Here is a 16,485-nt window from a genome sequence, read left to right as displayed (position 1 = left end):
AATACGATTGATTGATTGATTGATTGAGAGGCAGTTCGAGAGACCTCGGCCCCTGTTCGAGCCCCTCCATCCCTCTCCACGCTCCGACCGACTGTCTGACAGGAAGGTCCCCTCGCCCTACCGTGGCTCCGCGGCCCCACAGAGAGGCTCATGTTCTGGATGCCGGCGGTCGGCGGATTTTCTTCAGACTGGTGGGGCGCGGCAGGGAGCATCTCCCCTGGGCAGCTGAACTCCACAGGCGGGGTCCCGTCGCCGCTGATGTTCATCCTGGCACTCTCGCTCGCCCGGGGAAACAACCTGGAAGGAGGCAAACACACCCAGTACGTCACCCTCGAGCAGTGCCAACGTGGGTTTCCGTCTCCGATTATCGGGGTCGGGCGCGGGGCCCGAGTAGGCTGTCCTCTCTGGAGGGCACCTGAGATCTGGACCGGTGCCAGGGAAGCAGGCTTCAGAGCTGGAAGCGGTGAGCTCTTAAAACTCACGTGGGCACACCGGGTTGCCCCCTCCTCTCGATGCCCGCCCACACTCCCTGCTCTCATTAGATCGCCTCGCTGAACGCTCCTACGGTTCTTGAGGTCAGCGGACTGGGATGAATGACCTCTCCAAGGCCCTTACGCAGCGTGGTCTAGTGGTTCGAGCATGGGCTTGGGAGTCGGAATGACCTGGGTTCTAATCGCGGCTCCGTCACCCCGTGTCTGCCGTGTGACTCCGGGCAAGTCACTTCACTTCTCCGGGCCTCATTTCCCTCATCTGTAAAACGGGGATTATGACTGGTGAGCCCTCTGTGGGACATGGATTGTGCCGAATCTTATTAGCTTATATCTACCCCAGTGCTTAGTTCAGTATCTGGCTAAGTAAACACTTAACAAACGTCCAAAATATAAAAACGCAAGCCTTCCTTAGTAGGAAGTTAGGCACCTAGTAATAATAATAATTGTGGTATTTGTTAAGCGCTTACTATGTGCCATGCACTGTTCAAAGCTCTGGAGTAGAAACAAGCTAATCACATTGGACCCAATCATCATCATCAATCGCATTTATTGAGCGCTTACTATGTGCAGAGCACATAGTAACATAGAACAGACCCAATCTGTTCTTCCTCCCCACAATCAACCGCATTTATTCGACTAAGACTAAGCCCCACCTTTCCTCATTATCCCACTCCCTTCTGCATCGCTCTGACATGGGGCTCACCGTCTTAATCCCCGTTTTACAGATGAGGTAGCCAGAGAAGTGAAGTGACTGGCCCGAGGTCGCACGGCAGACAAGTGGCAGAGCTGGGATAAGAACCCACGTCCTTCGGACCCCCAGGCCCTTGCTGTACCCACTTCTCATCTGAGGAGAAAACGAGCCAGAAGGCGTCGCGAAACCGCCGTCCTTGTTGCGGGCTTATTTCAGCTTTGCCTCGCCCGGTGGTGTCTGCTTTTCCAGTTCCGTTCTCTCCCAAGAGCTTGTGAGTCAGGCTCAGACGGTGGGTCTGGCTTGCTGACTTTCCCCTGAGCTGGAAATCAACAGGCTTCGAGTCAGCCAAACGTACGGATTGATTCCTTAAATTCTATCTCGGACAAGGAAGACTGTGGGAACTCCCTTTGCTGGTGTTATAGAGGTACTGGGGTCCTGAGTCTGGGCGGCACATTTTCCACCTAATTGTCCTATGGAAATTCTAAGGGTAAATAAAGAAGGAACACAACAGTGTAGCCTTGGGGAAAGAACTCAGGTTTCGGTCAGGAAACCTGAGTTTTAACTAAGGTCTGCCACTTGACTGATAGGGAGCTTGGGTGAAGTTACTTCAATTCTCTGTGCCTCAGTTTCCCCATCAATAAAATGGGAGTAAATATCTGTTCTTCCTCCCCCCAATCAATCATATTTATTCGACTAAGACTAAGCCCCACCTTTCCTCATCTCCCACTCCCTTCTGCATCACTCTGACTTGCTCCCTTTGCTCTTTCCCCCCTCTCATCCCTACAGCACTTATGTTCATATCTGTCATTTTATTTATTTGTATTGATCTCTGTCTCTCCCCTCTAGACTATAAGCTCATTGTGGGCAGGGAACATATCCGTTTACTGTTGTATTGGGCTCTCCTAAGTGCTTAGTACAGTGCTCTGCACACAGTAAGCGCTCAACAAATACAATTGAATTAATTTACTGAGTGCATACTGTGGTCAGAACACTGTACTAAGGGCTTGGGAAAGTACAGTAGAGTTGGTAGACATAATCCCTGCCCACAAAAGGCTTACAATCTGCGGAATAAAAATTAATAATTACGGTATTTGAGTACTTACTATGTGCCAAGCACTGTTCTAAGCACTGGAGTAGATACCAAGTTATCAGTTTGGATACAGTCCTTGTCCCGCATGGGGCTCACAATATAGGTAGGTGGGAGTAGGACTGAACCCCCATTTTACAGATGAGGAAACTGAAGCACAGAGAAGTGAAATGACTTGCTCAAGGTCACACAGCAGACTAGTGGTGGAGCTGAGAGTAGAGCCCACATCCTCTAACTCCCAGACTTAGAGTTGCTTTACTAGGCCACACTGCTTCTATATTCAACGGGAATACAATTCCCCACCTCACCATCCCAACCTGACCCTATCCAGGAGCACAGGTCCATGGGACAAGGGTTAAATTGTGACATTGCTTTAGCCCGAGAGCCCCATATGTGACAGAGACTGTGTCCAATCTGATTCATTCATTCATTCAATGAATGAATCGTATTTATTGAGCACTGTGTGCAGAGCACTGTACTAAGCACTTGGGAAGTACAAGTTGGCAACATATAGAGATGGTCCCTACCCAACAACGGGGTCACACTCTAGAAGGGGGAGACAGACAACAAAACAAAACACATGGACAGGTGTTAAGTCATCACAATAAAATAGAAATAAAGCTAGATGCACATTAACAAAATAAATAGAATAGTAAATATGTACAAGTAAAATAGAATAATAAATCTGTACAACATATATACAGGTGCTGTGGGATGGGGAAGGAGGTAGGGCGGGGGGGATGGGGAGGAGGAGAGGAAAAAGGGGGTTCAGTCTGGGAAGGCCTCCTGGAGGAGGTGAGCTTTCAGTAGGGCTTTGAAGGGAGGAAGAGAGCGAGCTTGGCAGATGTGCGGTGGGAGGGCATTCCAGGCCCGGGGGAGGACGGGGGCCGGGGGTCGAAGGTGGGACGGGCGAGAACGAGGTACAGTGAGGAGGTGAGCGGCAGAGGAGCGGAGGGTGCGGGCTGGGCTGGAGAAGGACAGAAGGGAGGTAAGGTAGGAGGGGGCGAGGGGATGGACAGCCTCGAAGCTGAGAGTGAGGAGTTTTTGCTTGATTTGTAGGTTGACAGGCAGCCACTGGAGGTTTTTGAGGAGGGGAGTGACATGCCCAGAGCGTTTCTGCACAAACAGCACTTATAAATAATAATAATGTTGGCATTTGTTAAGCGCTTACTATGTGCAAAGCACTGTTCTAAGTGCTGGGGAGGGTACTGGGTGATCAGGTTGTCCCACTGTGGACAACCTGATCACCCAGTATCCTCCCCAGCACTAAGACTGTGGGACTCACAGTCTTAATCCCCATTTTACAGATGAGGGAACTGAGGCCCAGAGAAGTTGTGACTTGCCCATGACCTCTGACTCCCAAGCCCATGCTCTTTCCACTGAGCCACGCTACATCCCTATATACTTATGTATATATCTGTTATATATTTATTAATATTAATGTCTGTCTTTCCCCTCTAGACTGTGAGCTCACTGTGGGCAGGGAATGTGTCTGTTTATTGGTATATTGTACTCCCCCAAGCACTTAGGACAGTGCTCTGCATTCAGTAAGTGCTCAATAAAAGTAACTGAATGAATGAAAAAAAAAGGGACCGTGGCATCCATTTCTAAACTCCCTGCCCTCTACATGATTAAGTGTAATTTATTCCAATGCCCATATCCCCATGTAGATTGTAAGCTCCTTGTGGGCAAGGATAGCATCTACCAACTGCTTTACCAAGCTCTAAGGACAGCGCTCCGCACACAGGCAGTTGCCCTAATAATAATGATAATAATAACTGTGGTATTTGTTAAGTGCTTACTATGTGCCAAGCACTGTTCTAAGCACTGGAGTAGATACAAGCTAATCAGGTTGGATATAGTCCCTGTCTCACAAGGGCCTCACGGTTTTGATCCCCATTTTACAGATGAGGTAACTGAGGCACAGAGGAGTGAAGCGATGACCTTGGGCACTTCACTTTTTGTGCCTCAGTTATCCTAACGCAAATGTTGACTGGTAATAGAAGCTAGCTTACTCTGCCGTATTGCGGTTGTTTCAGATTTCTTCTTAGCAAAATGACTCCAATAAAAGGTTTTTTTGTTTGCTTGTTTGTGTTTTTACAATTCCTCACTTGAGGCTTAATTTTATAGAATTTTTGTCCATTGGAGAAACTTTGCAATTATCTGCCCCCAGGTGCTCATGACTATTAAATATTAGGCTGTTGCATTAAGCACAATTTCTCCCCAATATTCAGAAATAAATACACATGAAGGTCCTTATCTACTAAATGGTTATTGTTCCTTTTGCTTATTTGCTAGACCCAAGCTTTGAAAGCAACTTCTCTCACTGATAGCCTTGGAAAACTCTCCCAGAGGCACTACAGTAATTAAAAAGTAAGTCACTGTTTTGAATTTCCCAGGGTAAAGGACTTAATAAAGGCCAACTTCCTCACCGCCATTCTTTAGAATATTTCTTTATTACGACATTTCTTTTGGTAGGATCCCAGACATGGGTGAGGGAATCTCGCCAATATCTTCTTCACTGAGAATTCCCTAAACCTCTCAGTAATCTCCTTTTCATGCCCAATGGCCCCTTTGCCCCCTCAATTGTCAAGTGGCTCCACAAAACCCGTAGCTGGATTCTGGTTTTTAATATATTTGAAGAATCTTTGTTGCTGGCTTTGGAATCCCTCGCGAAGGGTTCTTTCAGTTTCATCTGGGCCCCCTGATTTCCTGATGGCACCCATTTTCCGCTCTTTATGCGCTTTCCTATTCTCCTCATTCTGATGTCACAGATGTTAGAGAAGCAGTGAGGCCTAAAAGCACGGTCCTGGGAGCCAAGAGGACCTGGGTTCCAATCCTGACTGCGCCACTTGTCTGCTGTGTGACCTTGGGCAAGTTGCTTCCCTTCTCTGGACCTCAGTTTGACCTCATCTGTAAAAAGGGGATTAAGACGGTGAGGCCCATGTAGGTCAAGGACTCTATCATTCATTCAATTGTATTTATTGAGCGCTTACTGTGTGCAGAGCACTGTACTAAGCGGTTGGGAAGTACACGTTGTCCAACCTGATTAGTCTGTATCCTCTAGACTGTAAGCCCGTTGTGGGAAGGGAATGTGCCTGCTAACTCTGTTGCATTGTACTCTCCCAAGTGCTTAGTACAGTGTTCTCCACTTATTAAAGGCTCAATAAATACCACTGATCGATTGGTTGATCAACTCCAGTGCTCAGTATGGTGCCTGGCTTATAGTAAGCACTTAATAAATACCATTAAAAAAAAGTTAAGTGATTTGCTCGTGGTCATGCAGTGGCAGACTGGGATTAGAACTCAGGTCCTTCTGACTTCCATGCCTGTGCTCTGTCACCACATAGTAAGAGACAGGCGAGCAGAAAGAGGAAAGCAGGAGTGCTCGGCAACAACCACTCTAGTCCCTCAACCCCATTAATCAATCAAGGCTATGTACTGAGCGCCTACTGTGTGCTAACAGCTTGGGAAAAGTACAATATAGAGTGAGTAGACATGATCTCTGCCTACATATTGTATTCTCCCAAGCACTTAGTACAGTGCCCTGCGCCCAATAAGTGCTCAATAAATACCACTGATGATGATGAAGGACCTTACAGTTTCTGCAGGAGGAGACAGACATTAGAACCATTCTCTGTGCCTCAGTTACCTCATCTGTAAAATGGGGATGAAGACTAAGCCCCATGTGGGACAATCTGATCACCCTGTATCCTCCCCAGCGCTTAGAACAGTGCTTTGCACATAGTAAGCGCTTAACAAATGCCATCATTATTATTATTATTATTAACCAGTTACAGAGGGGGGAAACAGTAGAGCATTATTATCATCATCAACTGCTGTCGAGTCGTTTCCGATTCATAGCGACTCTACGGATATATTTTCTCCAGAATGTTCTGTCTTCTGCCGTGATCTGCACCTTCCTAATGGTTCTTCCGTTATCATTATGGTCTCTAGCTGCTGATCTGCCTCTTCCATGTTTTCCCTGGACTTTTCCTAGCATTAGTGTCTTCTCCAGAGAATTAGTCCTCCTGATGATGTGTCCAAAATATGCTCATCTAAGACGAGTCATTTGGCCTTCCAAAGCCCACTTTGCCTTAATTTGCTACAAAACCCATTTATTTGCTTTTCAGGCAGTCCTAGGTATTCCCCAAAGCCTTCTCCAACACCAACTTTCAAAAGATATCGATGCTCTTTCTGTCTTTCTTTTTTCCACCGTCCAGCTCTCTCGCCTATGAATCAACACCTTACCGTTGCAGGAGAGTTTGCGTACGCCAATGGAACTTAGAGCCGTGCCACTGAGAGATACTCTCTCAATCAATCAATCAATCGTATTTATTGAGCGCTTACTGTGTGCAGAGCACTGTACTAAGCGCTTGGGAAGTACAAGTTGGCAACATAGAGAGACAGTCCCTACCCAACAGTGGGCTCACAGTCTAAAGGGGGAGACAGAGAACAAAACCAAACATACTAACAAAATAAAATAAATAGAATAGATATGTATAAGTAAAATAAATAAATAAATAGAGTAATAAATATGTACAAACATATATATATATAAAGGTGCTGTGGGGAAGGGTTACCCATAATGGAAAGGTCTAAGCTGAAGCATTACGGTTGATTCACCTGTGCTGGGCAGCAGCGGCATGGCAGAGTCAAAGGCGGATGATGGAGTGATCAAAATGCTGATTAAAGACAATGGCAGAGTCTCGAGTTTTCACCGCGCAGAAGGCGGCAATGGTAAACCACTTCTGTATTTTTAACCAAGAAAACTCTACGGACATACATACCAGAATGACTACGGTAGAGCATTACGAGATTTATATAAATTTTACGGGGTTGGGGTGAGTATTAAAATGCTTGAGGGGCAGTGGGGGGAATGTGAGGTTAAAATTCCCCAACATTTTGGAATGTTTGAACAAGTCTCAAAAAGGGAAGGGTGGTTGGAGGGAGGGTCCTAAATTGAGCAGAACGGAGCTGACCACATTCAAAGCAGAAAGTGAAATTCTAAGCACGGAAGGTGAGCGAGAACAGCTGGGAGTCAGTGCTAAAGCAGATTGCCCAATCCGTCCCAATCCTGGGGCATTTCTAGCTTTATTTTCCATAACCCAAGACAGTCTACAAATATCCCCAACTGACCTCACTAGGCCAGAATATAGGGTCAGCCTATTTATATTTTATACCCTGACTGAAAAACATGCCTTTAAGTTTACTTCTACAAAAACATCTACTGGAGCCATTCAGATGACTAAAGCTACCGGGAGAGACAGGGTTCAAATAAGGTTGCTGTCATCTGGACTGGAGGGAAAGTTCTTTTTGGAATTGGGTCCTAAAATTCATGCAGGCTGGCAACTCAAATACGTATTATGAAACAAGACCTTTAAAATGTAGCAATTATGGTCTGAGTAATGTCCTTTGGGTTTAAATGAGGCATCACTCTCTTTGTTTTTAACAGCATCTGTTAAGTGCTATTTTCCAGGCACTGTACTTAAGTGCTGGGATAGATGCAAGCTAATCATTCATTCACCCACAATAATAATAATAATAATAATAATAATGGCATTTATTAAGGGCTTACTATGTGCAAAGCACTGTTCTAAGTGCTGGGGTGGTTACAAGGTGATCAGGTTGTCCCACAGGGGGCTCACAGTCTTAATCCCCATTTTACAGATGAAGGAATGAGGCACAGAGAAGTTAAGTGACTTTCCCAAAGTCACACAGCTGACAATTGGCAGAGTCGGCATTTGAACCCATGACCTCTGACTCCAAAGCCCGTGCTCTTTCCACTGAGCCACGCTGCTTCTAACCATCTATCCATCCATCCATTCATTCAATTTATTTATATTAATGTCTGTCTTCCCCTCTAGACTGTAAGCTCATTGTGGGCAGGGAATGTGTCTGTTTATTGTTGTATTGTACTCTCCCAAGCGCTCAGTAAAGTGCTCTGTACACAGTAAGTGCTCAATAAATACAACTGAATGAATGAGTGAAACCCCTGCTCTTAGGAAAGGGACTCCCTGGGCTTTTTGACAGCCACCTTTTGGCTAGGTTTTCCTTGGCCAAAAGCCACGGAGAACTGGGGACATTTTCTGAATAATTCAGGTTCAAAATTCACATCTGACTTTGTTCGGAACCTAGCAGGTAGGCCCTGGGCTGGGGAGTTAGAAGGACCTGGGTTCTAACCCTAGCTCCGACACTTGTCGGCTGTGTTATCCTGGGCAAGTCACTTCACTTCTCTGTGCCTCAGTTACCTCATCTGTAAAATGGGGATTAAGACTATGAGCATCACGTGGGGCTGGACTGTGACCAACCTGATTAGCTTGTATCTACCCCAGCACAACAGTAAGCGCCTCACAAATGCCATCAAAAAAGCGGTTCACGGATACCATTTTGAAAACAAAAACAAAAAAAAACCCTACAAAACCTCAAGAGGGGTGCTTTTCCATTGTTTACCCCAAGCGTGAGTTACCTGGATTCTTAGCCTTAATTCTCAATTTCATTTCACAAGGGCAAGCCCTGGTCTTTGTGAACTCAGAGCTTGTTTCAGGGAGGGGCAGGTGAGCAGAGAGGGAGGTGTGGGTGAAGTATTCTTATCAGCAGAACTGAACTGTTCCGGCCGGATCAGCCACCCCAGGAAGACAACTGCCCCTTCCTGCTGGGAGGAAGGAGGCCTCTCCACCGACATAATAATAATGATGGTATTTATTAAGCGCTTACTATGTGCAAAGCACTGTTCTAAGCGCTGGGGAGGTTACAAGGTGATCAGGTTGTCCCACGGGGGGGCTCACAGTTTTTATCCCCATTTTACAGATGAGGGAACTGAGGCACAGAGAAGTTACGTGACTTGCCCGGTCACACAGCTGACAGTTGGCGGAGTCAGGATTTGAACCCATGACTTCTGACTCCAAAGCCCGGGCTCTTTGCACTGAGCCACGCTGCTTCTCCATCACGGTCAGCCGCAGCCAACTCCAGAATGTAGGAACTGGGGGAATTTCTTCTAGAATCCCTCGAATAATTACGGTATTTGTTGAGCGCTTACTCTGGGCCAGGCACTGAACTGAGCTCTGGGGTGGACCCAAGTAAATTGGGCTGGACCGAGCCCCTGTCCCATGTGGAGCTCATGATCTCAATCCCCATTTTACAGATCAGGAAACTGTGGCACAGAGGAGGGAAGTGACTTGTCCAGGGCCAAACAGCAGACTAGCGGCAGACTAGTCTGACTCATAGGCCCGTGCTCTATCTACTAGGCCGTGCTGCTTCTCTAGACTGTGAGCTCCTTGGAGGCAGGAGACGTGTCTACTAATTGTTATACTGTACTCTCCCAAGCGGTTAGTACAGTGCTCTGCCCTCAGTCAGGGTTTAATAGGGGAAGCAACATGGTGTAGTGGACTGAAAACAAGTCTGGGAATCAGAAGACTGGGATTCTGCCACCTGCCTGCTGTGTGGCCTTGGCCAAGTCACTTCCCTTGGACTGATGAGAAAGGGCAGATGTGGGCCGACAATGGGCAGTAGACTATTTACACCTATTCCTAAAAAGAGTTTTTCACTTTTGAGTTCCTCAGTCTCTTTGGCTGGGCCTAACCATTTACTCAATCAGGTAATCGATGGTATGTACTGAACACTTACTGTGGGCAGAACACTGTACTGAGAGCTTGGGGGAATACACTGAGATAGAGCGGGCAGACAAGATCACTGCCCTCAAAGAGTTTACGGTCTAGTCGGGGAGGCATACATTAGAAGAAATTACAGACGGGTACGGTGGAGTATAAGAATATGGACATAAGTGCCTTGCGGTTGGGGACATTATTAAACTGTTTAAAGGGTACAGACCCACGTGCGTGGGTGATATAGAAGGGTGGGTGAAAGGGGTGGGGAGATGAAGCAGTATAGTTTAGTGGATAGAAAACAGCCTGGGAGTCATGGGTTCTAATTACGCGCCTCAGTTACCTCATCTGTAAAAAATTTAAGACTGGCAGCCCAATGTGGGACAGGGACTGTGTCCAACCTGATTAACTTGTACCTACCCCAGCGCTTAGGAAAGTACTTGGCACATAGTAAGCGCTTAACAATGGCCATAATTATTATTATGAAGGGTTAGTCAAGGAAGGCCTCTTGGAGGAGATGATGATGATGATGGTATTTGTCAAGCGCTTACTATGAGATGTGATTTTAGTAGGGCTTGGAAGATGGGGAGAGTGGTCCTCTCATCCCACTGACCAAAGCTCTTCTTTCCACTCTCATCCCACCCCCGCCTCCCCTCGCCGATGAACCCAATGCCAGGGATATAACCAAACCCAGGCCAAAGCCAACAGAAATGCAATCAGACTGGATCTACTTTCTGGACAATGAAGCAATCATTCAGACCATTCAGGGAACAACAACTATGTAGCCAAACAATGATTTCATGTCAACCCAACAACCCCCTTAGTACTGAGGTGTATTTACATCCAGCCTCAGTCCTTACATATTCAGCGTATATCTATTCGACTGTACATTCAGTTATGTATTCAGCTATTTCAAACAGCCAATCAGTGGTATTTATTAAGCACTTACTATCTGCAGAGCACTGTACTAAGTGCTTGGGAGAGTACGATTCATCCTGATATTTGTGCTCCTTCTAGTGGTAATATACGCCTGCCAACCTGTCTCCTCTGTTGGATAGTATCATCATCATCATCATCAATCGTATTTATTGAGCGCTTACTGTGTGCAGAGCACTGTACTAAGCACTTGGGAAGTACAAGTTGGCAACATATAGAGACAGTCCCTACCCAACAGTGGGCTCACAGTCTAAAAGGGGGAGACAGAGAACAAAACCCCGAGGGCAGGGGCTGGAACTCTGCTTCTGCCAAATTCTCCCAAGCGCTTAGGAGAGTGCTCTGCTCACAGTGGATGCTCAATAAATACAACTAATTGAATTAGCCGCCATCGAGACCAAAGGATATTTTTAGATTTAAGTTACCCAAACGATTTGCCTGCCTAGACCAACGCCATCACTGTGTCTTTGACCAAAGAAATCACAAGTCAAGCTGTCTCCGGGGAGCCTAATTTAGGGTTGGAACCGCGCATTCCGCTTGAGTGCCTCTCTCAGTTCAGAACAGGAATGTGACGCTGAATAAAGTGGTGAACACGCCCGGGACTCACTGTCCTGACTATGAATTATGGTCATGAACTTCTGCGGGTAAAGACCCTGTGAAGAGTAATTAAGCAATTGGCCTCCTCACGGTGTATCTCTGGAGAGTGGAAGCTCGTCTCTGGTGAGGGATAGGGTGGGTCAAACTTTTAGTTCAACCACTTTCTGCATTCTGGAACCCCAAAAAGCAAATATTGCTCTTGAAATATACTGCCCAAAGTGTTTGGGTATTACAGAACAGAATTCAGAGAGGTGGGGGAATAAAAAAGAGAATTCTCAGATCCATGCATCTGGAAGAAACTGAACTGCCACTGGTGCGTGACAGGCAATCTAGTAAGCTTCATTTAGAATTTCTAATCAGTGTGCTCCGCTAGATTGTAAGCTCCTTGTACTCACGGATTCATTCATTCAATCATATTTATTGAGCGCTTACTGTGGGCAGAGCACTGGACTAAGTGTTTGGGAAGTACAAGTTGGCAACATATAGAGATGGTCCCTATCCAACAACGGGCTCACAGTCTAGAAGGGATCATGTCTAACGACTCTGTTGGATTTTCCCAAGTCTTTAGTACAGTGCTCTGCACACAATTAACAGCTCTATAAATACCACTGATTGGCTGACTTGTTTATGAAGTGCACTCTGATTCCCCCACACTATATGAGGGGATTTTCCTCAAAACCATTTAACATTTACTCATCAGAAACAGCTCTCAGCACCTGGTACGGTGCTCCACACACTGAAGGGACTCAAATGCTGATGACTAATAGAATGTACTACATAATTATTATGGTATTTCACATCTCTGTAGAAGGGAAGTATGTCCGCTAACCATTGCTCTCAGTGGCCTGTGCAAAATACGCTCTATTTAGGACATACTCTGAGCTTTAAAGGGTGCTTGGCTGAAAAGGCCATCACGCATGTGAAAAAGGAAATGTTTTAAATTATATTTAGCCAAGCCAACTAGAATTGTTGGAGTGTAGCGTTTGGAGTGTGTTAACTCAACCAACTCATATAGTGTATAAAGTATGGCTTCCGAGCTTGGGTGGCAGGTGTTTCAGGAGCTGTTGTGTTTGATTTAAAAACTGGTTTAAGTAAGGTGGGGCCTCTGTTGATCTGTAACTTACAATGTACCCTCTATAAATAACCCAAGACATGGACAAAAAATCTGTGTGTGTGCTGGTTTTCAAATATCAATCCACCCACTTTGGAGAGTTATTTACAATTTTGTAAAGTATATATAGCATTTCAACTTGAAAATAGCTTCGTTTAAAAAAATGGTATTTGTTAAGCACTTCCTACGTGCCAGGCAGTATTTTGACTCCAAAATAGCCTCTCCCCTCCATCCAAACTGCTACCTTGTTGGTACAATCTCTCATCCTATCCCGACTGGATTACTGCATCAGCCTCCTTTCTGAGCTCCCAACCTCCTGTCTCTCCCTGCTTCAGTCTATACTTCACTCTGCTGCCGGATTCTCTTTCTACAGAAATGCTCTGGGCATGTCACCCCCAACTTCAAAAATCTCCAATGGTTGCCTATCAACCTTCGAATGAAGCAAAAACTCCTCACTGTTGGCTTCAAAGCTCTCCATCCCCTCGCCCCCTCTTTCCTCACCTCCCTTCTCGCCTTCTCTGTCTCTGTCTTTGTTTTGTGGTCTGTTTCCTCCTTGCAGACTGTGAGCCCGTTGTTAGGTAGGGATTGTCTCTATCTGTTGCCAAATTGTACTTTACAAGCGCTTAGTACAGTGCTCTGCACACAGTAAGTGCTCAATAAATACGACAATGAATGCATGATTGTTTGTAAAAGGTACAGCCCAGGTGAATGTGAGGATTTTTTTTTCCTGGTATCTGGTACGTGCCAGGCACTCATTAAGCACTGGGGTAGATACAAGCTAATCAGGTTGGACATGGCCCATGTCATACACGGGGTTCACAGTCATAATCCCCAGTTTACAGATGCGGTAACTGAGGCACAGAGAATTTAAGTGACTTTCCAAGGTTGCCCAGCCAATGTGTGTAGAACCAGGATTAGAACCCAAGTCTTCTGGCTCCCAAGTCTAGCCTATGACTTGTCATTTACAGCTTTACCTGATTCAGTAACTGTTATCGTGGACATCTCCCTGAGAAATGAGAAGGGGAGAAAGAATTCCATGCTTTTCCCCTTGTCGGAGCCAGGTTCGGTCCTAAAACCTGAGGCCTGAAGCACAGAGAATTTCTTTTCTCCAAACAGAAATATATGGGCTAGACAGTAAGCTCTTTATGGGCAGGCAACCTGTCTGCTGACTCTGTTGTACTGTACTCTCCCAAGTACTTAGTCAGCTGTGTGACTTTGGGCAAGTCACTTAACTTCTCTGTGCCTCAGTTACCTCATCTGTAAAATGGGGATTGACCGTTAGCCCCCTGTGGGACAACCTGACCACCTTGTAGGCTTCCCAGTGCTTAGAACAGTGCTTTGCACATAGTAAGCGCTTAACAAATGCCATCATTATTATTATTATTATTATTATTCTTACGATGCTCTGCACAGAATAAGTGCTCAATAAAAAGCATTGATGATGATGAAATAAGAAGTTGCTTAGACAAGCAGCATGGCCTAGTGGATACGGCCTGGGAGTCGGAAGGACCTGGGTTCTAGCCCCGGCTCCACCACCTGTCTGCTGTGTGACCTTGAGCAAGTCACTACACTTCTCTGGGCCTCAGTTCCCTCATCCATAAAATGGGGATTAAGACTGTGAGCCCCAGGTGGGACAGGGATTGTGTCCAACCTGATTAGAGTGTATCTACTCCAGCGCTAAGAACAGTGCTTGACATACAGTAAATGCTTAATAAATATTATTATTATTGCTATTATAAAAAAAGTAACTATACTGAGAGCAGAGCAAAATACCACAGTTTCCTACTGGTTTTGAAATGCATTTTTCATGAGATTCCATTATTAGGTTTGTTTTGGAAACATGAGTAACAAGGAAAACAAAAAGGGTGTGCCCAATCTAATTGTGACATTAGACCGCAGGGCTGCATGCCTAACACAGGACAAACCTTTCTGATTGATTTTCCCTTAACCCACTTCCGTAAGCCCCAAGAACTCACCAGTATATACTCCTTGAGAGGAAAACAAAACAGGCCACTTATTTATCCTTGCCCTATTCTCCCCTTGAAGAGGAATAAGAAATGAAAATAAAGAATAATATATGCAACTAAGGACACCTGGGTTCCCTTAGCATCAAAGGAATCAATATGATATTAGACTGTGAGCCCACTGTTGGGTAGGGACTGTCTCTATATGTTGCCAACTTGTACTTCCCAAGGGCTTAGTACAGTGCTCTGCACACAGTAAGCGCTCAATAAATACGATTGATGATGATAATGTTACTTTGAAAGATTGAAACAAAATTATAACAATGGAGACTAAAATTGGAATTTTTGTGGTCAGATCACGGGAAAGAATACAAGGAGGTCAGTACTTGGCATAAGGGGGAAAACTCCAGTTTATTACTGTATAAACCGTAACATGTCCTCACACAAAGAAGAAAAGTGACCCAGGGAAACAGCAGGGGCATTTTCACAAACCAGCTCGTAACCGCGATAGTAGCTATTAACTCTCAAATGTTACTTGGGCTGCTTATAATAATGATGATGATGGTATTTGTTAAGCGCTTGCTATGTGTCAAGCACTGTTCTAAGCGCTGATGTGTTCAACTCGCACCAACAAACATAGGCTCCCCCTCTTCCCACACCCACATTTCCTCTTAGCCACAGCTAATCCAATGCAAAGGGAGTGCTATAGTTCAGACGTCCGGGAAATATAAAGTAACCACGTATTCTGGAGCGCAAAGGAGAATGGGACGTGTGACTTTCAAGGGGATCTGATTATCTTGTTTCTATCCCAGAGTAAAGTGTAATGCTTGGCACAAAGTGAACGCCAAACAAATACCACAGTTATTATTATTACAGGTGAGACAGAAGGTCCAAGCTTGTCAGGGAAGGAGAAGAGAGAGAAAGGCAGGAAAGCAAGAAAGACACGAGGGGAGACCAAGACTCAAAGGGGAGATTTAGGGACAGGCCGATAGGCAAGGGAGAAACAAAAAACATACACACACTCACACTCTTTCTCTCTCTTGACAGCTCCAATTGCGTGGGGGGGCTGAATGTGAGCATTTTATAGGGTGACCGAAGGTGATCCTCAAATATACCAACATTCAGAAGCACGTGAGACATGCATGCAGTTCCGCTGGGCCCAGACCGCAACGTCATTACAACACACATGCCATTTTGCGGAAGTCCGCCTGAATTTCCTCTGAAACCGAAGCCCAGAGACATAAAGTGATAAGCCCAAGGTCACTCAGCAGGCAAGTAGGGATGAGAATCCAGGTCCCCGGCCGCCACAGCTGTCAGACCAGCTGAAAAACAGACAGGTAATAATAATAATGATGGCATTTGTTAAGCGCTTACTATGTGCAAAGCACTGTTCTAAGCGCTGAATGGTCACTCTAGTACATGTCGGTCAGCAGCCGAGTCCCATCTCCTATCTTGTCTCTACCCCAGTGTTTAGGACAGTGCATGGCACCTAGTTAGTGCTATTATACGGTGAAAACAAAGAACAGAGAAGCAACAGGAGGATGAGGTACGCTAAACGTGCCATCCGAGGAATCATAATAATAACAACGGTGGTATTCGTTAAGCGCTTACAGTGAGCCTAGCACTGTAGTATGTGCTGGGGTAGATTCAAGATAATTAGGTCAAACACAGTCCCTGTCACACAAGGGGTTCACAATGGCAACCTGCACTGCTAACTCCCAGAGTCCTCTTGGGCTGTCACAGTAATAATAAAAACAATAATAATAATAAAACATATAATAATATAATAATAATATGTGCCAAACACTGTTTTAAATGCTGGGGTATATTCAATTCATTCAATCATATTTATTGAGCGCTTACTATGTACAAAGCACTGTATGTAAGGCTTGGAAGAGTACAATATAACAACAGACATAATCCTGCCCACAACGAGCTCACAGTCTAGAGGGGGAGACAGACATTAATATCAATCAATAAATAAATTACAGACTTATACAGCTACAT

General features: G+C 45.4%; 1 protein-coding gene across 1 annotated transcript in view; it reads right to left on the bottom strand.

Moving 5' to 3' along the window:
• Nucleotides 1-16,485, bottom strand: part of KCTD20 (potassium channel tetramerization domain containing 20) — a 50,598-nt gene that overhangs the window by 20,006 nt on the left and 14,107 nt on the right. Inside the window, exon 2 of the mRNA XM_038749652.1 lies at nt 122-297. Coding sequence (XP_038605580.1) covers nt 122-297 — 176 coding nt within the window. The remainder of the gene's footprint in view (nt 1-121; nt 298-16,485) is intronic.

This window comes from Tachyglossus aculeatus, chromosome 7 (genome assembly GCF_015852505.1).
Source record: "Tachyglossus aculeatus isolate mTacAcu1 chromosome 7, mTacAcu1.pri, whole genome shotgun sequence".
Taxonomy (NCBI): Eukaryota; Metazoa; Chordata; class Mammalia; order Monotremata; family Tachyglossidae; genus Tachyglossus; species Tachyglossus aculeatus.
This window is presented reverse-complemented; position numbering and strand designations above follow the sequence as displayed.